Source organism: Kryptolebias marmoratus, linkage group LG2, assembly GCF_001649575.2.
Source record: "Kryptolebias marmoratus isolate JLee-2015 linkage group LG2, ASM164957v2, whole genome shotgun sequence".
Classification (NCBI taxonomy): domain Eukaryota; kingdom Metazoa; phylum Chordata; class Actinopteri; order Cyprinodontiformes; family Rivulidae; genus Kryptolebias; species Kryptolebias marmoratus.
Window position 1 is genome coordinate 3,488,765 of NC_051431.1, and position 8,907 is coordinate 3,497,671.

At 47.3% G+C, this 8,907-nt stretch overlaps 1 protein-coding gene across 4 annotated transcripts in view; it reads left to right on the top strand.

Moving 5' to 3' along the window:
- The first annotated feature begins 6 nt into the window (after positions 1-6).
- The window catches only part of treh (trehalase (brush-border membrane glycoprotein)), a 46,865-nt gene continuing 37,964 nt past the window's right edge, over positions 7-8,907 (top strand). For 3 of the 4 annotated variants that reach the window (XM_025005986.2, XM_025005985.2, XM_025005984.2), the window contains exons 1-7: positions 7-3,249; positions 5,237-5,337; positions 5,422-5,569; positions 5,654-5,741; positions 6,835-6,947; positions 7,016-7,108; positions 7,226-7,342. In XM_025005986.2, the coding sequence (XP_024861754.1) occupies positions 3,161-3,249; positions 5,237-5,337; positions 5,422-5,569; positions 5,654-5,741; positions 6,835-6,947; positions 7,016-7,108; positions 7,226-7,342 (749 nt within the window). In that variant the 5' untranslated portion in view covers positions 7-3,160. The remainder of the gene's footprint in view (positions 3,250-5,236; positions 5,338-5,421; positions 5,570-5,653; positions 5,742-6,834; positions 6,948-7,015; positions 7,109-7,225; positions 7,343-8,907) is intronic. The other variant, XM_017416286.3, reaches the window with a different exon arrangement.

Sequence of the window (8,907 nt, forward strand, 5' to 3'; positions counted from 1 at the left end):
CCCCCCCCCCCCCAACCATCATTGTTATTTTTTTGTGTAAAGTTTCTTTCCGTCTTCCTCCTTTGGACGCCACCATTAGGAATGTTTTGTTGTTTTTTTGTTTAGTTTTGATGGAAGCTTTTCTGGAAGAACTCAACCGCCTTGTTCAAAGGCTTTTTTTCGCGCTGCACCACAACATGACGAAGACGCGAGCGCCGTGAGGGGAAAAAGCAAGAAGGGACGGAGCCGAGTGAAATCAGACGACTTCGTTTCCACCCGCCGACACGGAGCCAGCGCCCAGACGCCGCCCTCCACGCTCCACGTTTTAGTTTATTTTTTATGATTTTCGAGTTTTAACCACTTCATACAAAGTGCCTTAACAAGCAGCTCAACTCGTTCTAAAGTAATAACCCTCCATTAGTCGCCGTTCATCACTTCACGCCGCACATCCACGTTCACCTAATTGAGAATTTGTTACAGTGATTTAAAGTCTGAGCAGAAAGGTGAATCCGTAACTCGTTTGGGTCGACGGAGGGGAAAATGGAGGCGGGTCTGGTCTGCTGGCTCGCCGCAGCTGAAGTCTGGACTGATGAGAGACGAAACTCGGAGTTTTCAGCGGACAGAGACTGGCTTTTTTTTCCGCTTTTTGTCCTCTAAGAGACGCCCAGACTGTCCAGACGTTCGAGGGGGAGCTCGTGCTCCTTAAAGACCCGTAAAGCTTTTCTCCGTCTTCAACGGCAAAAACACTAAAGAGTCGCGGAGCGGCCCGGAAACACGGCGAGGATTCCTGCTTCAGTGGAGCTGATTTGGAGAGTTTTTCTGTTTGTTTGTTTTTTTTTTCACCCTCCTATGGATGGCCAAACTTAATCCTGCAAACCAACCGGCGGGCTGCAGCTTCTGTACATACCTTCATTTTAAGATTGTTTTAAACAGAGGAAGAAAAAAGAAAGTGAAAGGCTGGCCGACCCGTCTGTCTCCTCGTTAGCACTGCCAGTTTGTTTGTTCTGCAACGTTGGCCCGGGAGTTTATTTATAATTTTAGAAATTGCAGAAGCATTCGACGTGACTTTGTTCATGAAATGCTTTTTTTTGGAGACTATTATCAGTAATTATTTTTTTCTTTTTTAACTCTCCAAATTTGACTTTGAGTGCAATTCTTCAGAAACACAAAACGGCACTTAGTGTTCCCCGTGTTAACGAGCTCCAAGTCCCGACAGGTCGCGACCCAAACCTACAGATTCGGACTAAATGAACTCCTCACCGGCGCCGACCCGTGAATCTGTCGCGTGCTGACGCTACTCGCTGCAGTGCAGCTGATTTGGCAGTTTGGTTTGTTTTCCTGTGAGGGAGGGGGGAGATATTAGCTGTTACGTTTATTTTATGCCATGAAGCATCGCTGCAGAGATTCCTGTTTTATTCCCCCCCCCCTCAAAAAAGCCCCACTTCTTAGAAGAACTTCAGCTGAATGAATCAAAGTGAAACTAAAATGTAGCAGGAATTTACTCTGTGCTGCGAGTTAGCCCCCCCCCCCCTCCTCCCTCGGCGAAGTCGCTTTAATTAAAAAAAAGAAAACAAACGAACCCAACCTGAGAAGGTCGGGTTGCACTTAGAACAAAGAGAGGTGGCTGCGGCCATCTTGGTCTGACCGGACGGCTTTTTTTTTTTTTTATACGTTCACGATGCCCCGACGGGAAGAAAGTGTGCTGTGGAGCAGAACCTTTGTTATATTTGGGGGGGGGGGGCGTCCCCACTGGGTGTCCCCACTGGGTGTCCCCACTGGGTGTCCCAGCATCCCTGCTGGGCATTCCGGCATCCCCGCCTGGCCTCCTGGCGTCCCCGCCCCTGCTGGGCGTCCCGGCAGTCTCTCTGGGCGTCCCGGCAGTCTCTCTGGGAGTCCCGGCGGACCACCTGGCGTCCTGGCGGGACACCTGATGTTTCGCCTGGCGTCCCAGCGAGGTCGCTGGGCGTCCCGGCGTCCCCGCCTGGCCCCCCGGCGGCCTCTCTCCGCCCTCCCCCCCTCACTTTATATTGTGGGATTTTGTCTGTTTGCACTTAGATGCAACAGGAGAACCCTTGATTTGCAGCGAGGTTCTCTGAGCGTTTTTAACCTTCAGAGAACCTCGGTACCAGTCGGGTTCTCCCCCCCCCGTTTGTTTTTGGTTCATATTTAAGGTGAGATGCTCTAAACTGTTCTGATCGACGAGGAGAACCGTTCTAAATTAATCTGAATGAATCCCCGTGGTTCTGCTCGCCGGTCGGAGCTCTGACCCCCGTTCCCTCGGTTTTCTGTCGCCCCGGCAATCGTTGCTCCTCTGATTTGAGAATTTGGGCGGGTGGGGGGTGTCTAAAAAAAAAAAAGTTTTAAATTCTAAGCAACCTAACGGCACGACCGGGCGAACGGGGGTCTCATCGTTCGGACGCCGGCAGCCGTCTGTTTCCTCGTCATCCTGCTGGCGGACAGCCGGAGGCTGTCATTAACGAACCGTAAAGACGGAGACGAGAGCGTCTCGCCCCTGGATCGGGCGACTAATTGAGCAGATTTTGGAACCAAATCGTCTCGTTCTTTACGGTCGGGTTTTAAAAATGTCGGGTGGGTAATTCGCTCCGCTGCCCTGATGCTTCGGTTTCATCCTGATGGACGATGACGCAGCGTCTGTGTGAAAACATGGCCGTCCCGTCACTTTCCTGTCAGGATAACATCAAAACATCAGAAAATCCAATAAATCCAGGGAGGGACAGGAGGGCACTTTTACAGAAACTGGATGAAGGAAAAGTTTGGGAATATCTGAAAGTTGCCCTCGGATTTTCTTTCTTTTTTTTTTTTTTTTTCAAATGAAGCGTTCAGACGGAGAACACCGTAACTTTGGATTAAATCTCCCAAATTTAAGTGAATTTAAAGCTTGTTTGTTTTATTTAATTTGATTCGACGATTGGCGGATTTTTCTTTTTTTTTTTTTTTTCAGTGACAAATTTTTACAAGCAAGTTCAGGCGTCTTGGAAATGATTGGATTCTAAAGTTTTGTTTGGAAATAAATGAAAAATAAAAATAAAGCTCACTGAAATTTACCGTCTGGCTGTGTGTGTGTGTGTTTTCTTTTGGAGGCGTAGGGGGCGGTGTGTGTGTCGCCGTGTTGTTATAAACTCCGACCTGCAGAAGCTTTTTTTATCAGTTTCTCTTCAGGATGATCAGCCTGCTGCAGATTCGCTGCTTCTCCTTCGCTGCTCTTTTTCTGTCTGCCGACTCTTTGTTGCCGCCGCCGCCATGCGACAGGTAGGAAATAACTTCTCACATCTAAAATCTCATAAATCCAAACGGAAATTCCTGACAGTCTCTTGGGATTTTTGTTGTGTTTTCCCCTCTTGGCTGAGTCTTTTTGGAAACTTCCAGCTTCTCCATTTTGCCCAATGATAGTAAGAAAATGGACCTTTTTTAAAAACAGTTTCTACTAAGAATTGAGCTATATTTCTGGTTTTCCGTCGCTGTAGGACAACCTTTGACCTTTGACCTCACATCATGTTCCTGCTTGATTCCGAGACACTAATACGCTTTTTTATTGCATCTGTTAATCATTACAGCTGTTATTTGGGTGTAAAACGTCCTCCTGACTACCAGGATAACAAATATTGTTTAATCATAATTTATATTTACAGTCCCTCCTCTCTGTAAGGTAATAAGCCCTTAATGTCCTCTGTGGACAGCAGGAGTTGATTCAGCAGCAGGGACATGTTCAGGGTTAAAAATGTCCAAAGAGGACATTTAAACAGGAGTCCGTCCTGCGTCATGTAGAAGCTGATCGTTAGGAACGTTAAAAGCTGTAATTTCTTCTTTATTAAAGTCTCAAACTCTGGTTATCAGGGTTAAAGTGACAGTTCAGGTCTTTTAAAGTGGAGTTCTGTTTAAACTTCATGTTTATCTCTTCGAACAGCCTCAGTTTATCCAGAAAAAGGTTTAAAAACCAACAACTGGACTCCTGTTCTGTAGCTGAGGACGTTTGGTTTCTCATCTAAGGGGCTTCCTCTAACACAAGCTGGTTTTAAAATTATTGAACACGTCTTATACTCAGTTTAGATCCGATCAGACTGATGAGCTAATAGTTTTCAACTTAAATCTTTTCCAGGAACAATCTTAAAACCAATGCCCCTTTCACACGGGCTCTAAAGGTCCCGGCTCCACTCTACTTGGCTCGCTTTCCATTGGCATTTTTTCGAGTCCGGCCCTACTTCTTTGGTCCCTGCTTAGTGGGCAGCGCAAGCTTAGCTCCTGTTCATGGCTTTCAACTTAAATAACGGCAACAAAACAAACGGTGAAACGACACGGAAGCATTAAAATAAAAACTAAAACTGGTTGAGGTTTCCGGTTGTCTGGGACCCTGGACGGAGGACTCTGTCCCTGTGGAGACCTTGATCTGAAGGTCTCAGGGGTCCAGGCGGATTGTTCAACGCTTCATCGACCCGAACGGTGTTTAAATTAAATCCTCAGTGTTAGAAACCGAAGCAGGTTAATGCTGTCAGGCACGGCGGTGGTAGCGTCATGCTGTGGGGCTTGTAGGACCACCTACAAATCCTGAAGTTGACGTTTGGACACAGTCGTACGTCAGAGCTGGTTTCTGATTGGATAACGGGAAGCAGGAAGACCGGCGCCGCCTCAACCCGGAGGGAAAATCCGTGGACGGATTCCTCGCCATGTCTGTGGCCAGAAACCAACCATCTGAGACGATCCTCACCTACAGAGGAGAGGTCAAACATCTGGTTGGTTCCACCAGGAACTCATCGAGGAACCTTTACCCTCTGCTTGTCGGAGGTTCTCGATGTATTTTAAGGCTGAAATCCAAAAGATTTTGATCTTTCGTGCCCAAAGCTTTATTTTAAAACAACCTTTAAAGGTGTAATCCTTTCCCCCTAAATAACAGTTTAAATAAATCATTAAAAGCTCCGTAACTGGGACCAGGTTTCAGTTCATTTGTTGTGATTTGTTTTCTGATAAATAATAAAAACTGAATGAATTACTTCAGGACTTGTTTCGTGTTTCTCAAAGACTGAAGTGATTCCTTACAAATACTGGAAAAAATATACGTTTTCTTTTCTAAATTAAAAAAAAATACAAACATTCTCGTGTCTAATATCAATAAATACTGAAGTAGTTTTTATCCAGTTTGAACTTTGACCTCGTTGGGTTATTTATGGAAGCACTGATCTGACCTTTACCACCTGCAGATTTATTGCCCTGAAACAAACGTTCCCTCCTTATTAAATTTCAGCGGGATCTACTGCTCGGGCTCCATCCTGCATCAGGTCCAAACAGCCAAACTGTTCGACGACGACAAATACTTTGTTGACATGAAGCTGAAATTGGCGCCCGGTGAGTCTGACGTCACGGTGGGAAACGTTTTCGCCTCAGTCATCCGCTGCCCTAACGCCTTTTCCCTCCCTCCGTTTCCTGCAGACGTCGTTTTGTCTGCTTTCCAAAACCTCTCGAACGAGTTTCCAAACGGGACCGTCCCACCGACGGAGCTCCGGGAGTTCCTCGCATCCAACTTCGACAAACCGGGGACTGAGTTCGAGCCGTGGACGCCGCTGGACTGGCACGAGAAGTGAGAGCGTATTGGTACTCGGAGCGTGGTTGGTACTCGGAGCTCGTTAGCAGCCAATTAACGAGACCTGATTGTCTCACGTAGGCCGAAGTTCCTGAACGGAGTAGAAGACGAGAAGCTTCGGATCTGGGGGGAGAAGATCCATCAGCTGTGGAAGGATCTTGGCAGGAAGGTGACGGCGAGGAGAAGTCTTCAGAGTTTTAATAAAGGATAATCTCGTTTTTGATTTGTTGGTGTTTTGCGAACGTTTCGAGGTCAGGGGTGTCGCTCTCCTGCATGTTTTAGACGTGTTCTTAATTCAGACGACTCACTGCCGTGTTCCTGGAGAACCTGATGGTTTGGTGAGGAGGTGATTTAACTGTCTGAATCAGGTGCGTTGGAGCAGGAAACACCTGAAACTCCCAGGACAGCGGCGCCTCGAGGCCTGGAGTCTGACAACCCTGATCGAGATGTAACTCGAAGCAGGAAGTTGAAACAAGAAGGACGAGCTCCCCCTGGTGGCTGGCTGCAGTATAGGTTTTAAGTCCCACCATTTTCAGCTGTTGAGTTTTGTTGATTCCTGTGGCTCTTCCCCTTCCTGCTGTATGTAAATATTTACATATGTGTTTAATTACTTCTCTTTAGGCCAATGTTCTCCAATCCTGGTCCTGGAGGGCCACCATCCTGCATGTTTTACTTGTTTCTCTGCTCCAACACACCTGGTCTGAATCAATGGGTGATTAACAGGCTTCTGCAGAACATGAAGAGGTGATTTAACCTCTGAATCAGGTGTGTTGGAGCAGAGAAACAAGGAAAACCTGCAGGATGGTGGCCCTCGAGGACCAGGAACGGAGACCCCTGCATTAGGCCTAAAATACCTCCTGTTATCCTGTGATTGACAGCCCATTAACGAGTCAGGAGGGTCTGTAGGCGGGACTTTAGTATTCAGGGGACGGTCTGACCTGTAACGCTCAGATGCTGGCTCCAAAATCCAACATGGCCGCACCCAACCCAAAAAACAAACAAACATAAACCAAACCGGTAACTTTGGCTTTAGTTCAGAATAAAGTGAGAAGATGGAGATGCTTCGTTCAGCACCTTTCAGAGGCCCTTCATCTTATTATTTCTACTTATTCTGTTAAATGTGTGGTTTTTTTTAGGTGTAGTCTAAATATGAAGTAGACTGAAGTCAGGAGTGATTAATGACTGAGCGGATGTTTAAAAACGAGGATCTGAAGGCAGGAAACGGGTCTGATCACACAGATTAAAGGTCTTGTTGTAAAAAGTTTCTCCTTCAGATTAACGGCAGCGTCGGAGATCACCCGGAGCTCTACTCTCAGATTTACGCGCCGCATCCCGTCGTGGTGCCCGGAGGACGCTTCAGGGAGCTCTACTACTGGTGAGCGAGCCGTTCCGACCTTTGACCTTTGACCTCGGCGTCCTGACGTCTCTCTGTGTGCCCGGCAGGGACTCGTACTGGGTCATCAACGGGCTGCTGCTGTCGGAGATGACGAACACGACTCGCGGGATGATTTGGAACTTCCTGTACCTGGTCGACAGGTAAGACTCCTCCCTCCTGTCTCACCTCCTGGGTTTCCTTCGTTCAGCTTCAGGTGTGTCGTGAACATTAGGCTCCTTTTGGAGGAGGCGGGGTTTAAAAACTTTCTCCTCCCACAGATACGGCTTCGTTCCAAACGGCGGGCGCGTTTACTACGAGAGGCGCAGTCAGCCGCCGTTCCTCCCGCTGATGGTGGAGAGCTACTACGAGGCCACCAAGGACGAGGAGTTCCTCAGGTGACCTTCAGGCCGTGGCTGATGTCCTGACAGACGCGTTTATAACCCGTCACCTTCCTCCGGAACAGAAAACCGCTCAGTTCAGTTTAGTTATACAAACCAAGTCACAACGGAAGTCGTCAAGCCAGTTAGTAAAAGTTCTCCCATCCTGAGCAGCGTGAAGGCGACAGTGGAGAGGAAAGACTCCCTTTTAACAGGAAGAAACCTCCATCAGAACCAGACTCAGGACGAGCGGCCATCTTATCCGACCTGCTGAGGTCTGAGAGGACAGGAACGAGATGAACACAGAATGAAAGACAAAGAAAAACACTTTAATGATAGAAATAATTACAGCAGAGCGAGTAAAGACAGCAGCAGGGTGAGGACGTGGACATTTTGTCCTCCAGCCTCAGGAAACCCAAACCGACCCTAACTATAGGATTAATTATAAAGGAAAGTCTTATAATAAGAAGCTGTCAGCCTCACAGTCGGAGCCTGAGGACTGAGAGCTCTGCTTCCTGTTTTAGAAACTCTAGGAACCACAAGAAAAACCTGCAGCCTGAGAGAGAAGAGTTCTGTTAGGAAAATAAGGGAAAATTAAAGCTGCAAGCAGCATTGGGCGGCCCTTGCAGCTCAGCGCCGCTCCGGCCTTGCGACTGCGGGAGCTCTGGCGGCCGCCGTCTATGCTCTCGCGCCTTTCCTGCACCGTCCACTAGGTGGCGTTTTCAGCAAATGTCCCAAATTGCCTTCAGTCAGGATCAGTACCAGTCCTGTGCCATGCTGTGAGGTTTGACCTTTCTACATCAAACGGTTGAAGAGTTAGAGCACATGGGCTCCCGTGACCTTTGACCTTGTTAACTTGAATTTAAGAAGGTGGATACTTGACCCATGGGGAGTCTCGTTGTAAAGTGTGACCTACCTACTTTGCACTGTTTCAGAGTTACAGTCATCCAAAAATCCTTAGTGGGCGGGGCTTAAGTGTTGTCATTAAATTACCACACTAACGTGTGCAAGAGTGCTCACTGGTGATGCACAAAAAATATCATGCAGATCGGATGAGGTATCAGGGAGATATAACTCTTTGACTATTATAGGGGGCGCACTAGAGTCAAATTACAGTATAATCATATTGGCCTCTTCAGAGGTTAACAAAGGTCATTCATATCCAGTTTGGTGCAAATCGGATAATGCATGTATGATTCAGAGCCAATCGTATGCAAACGGCGAGGGATTGACATTCGCCATTCTGTCATGCCTACATCATTCAGGCACCAGTCAGTGCTGAGAGCAGGATTCTGCATCATGTTGTTCTGTCATCTGACACAGGCTTAAATTAGTATGAGTGAAAGAGAAGAAAGGAGAACCTCCAACAGGAAAACAGGTTACTTCCTGTTGGAAGGGGGCGGGGCTAAAGTGATGTCACAAATTGACCACGTTAATGTGATTAGTACTCGTCTGTTATGACCCACAGAAAGTTTCATTAATCTATGACCATGTATGAAGAAGTTATTCCACATTGATGTTTCATGGCGAATGGTCAGATTTTGAAGCTTGGCCACGCCCACATGCTTTCATGTAGCAAAAAG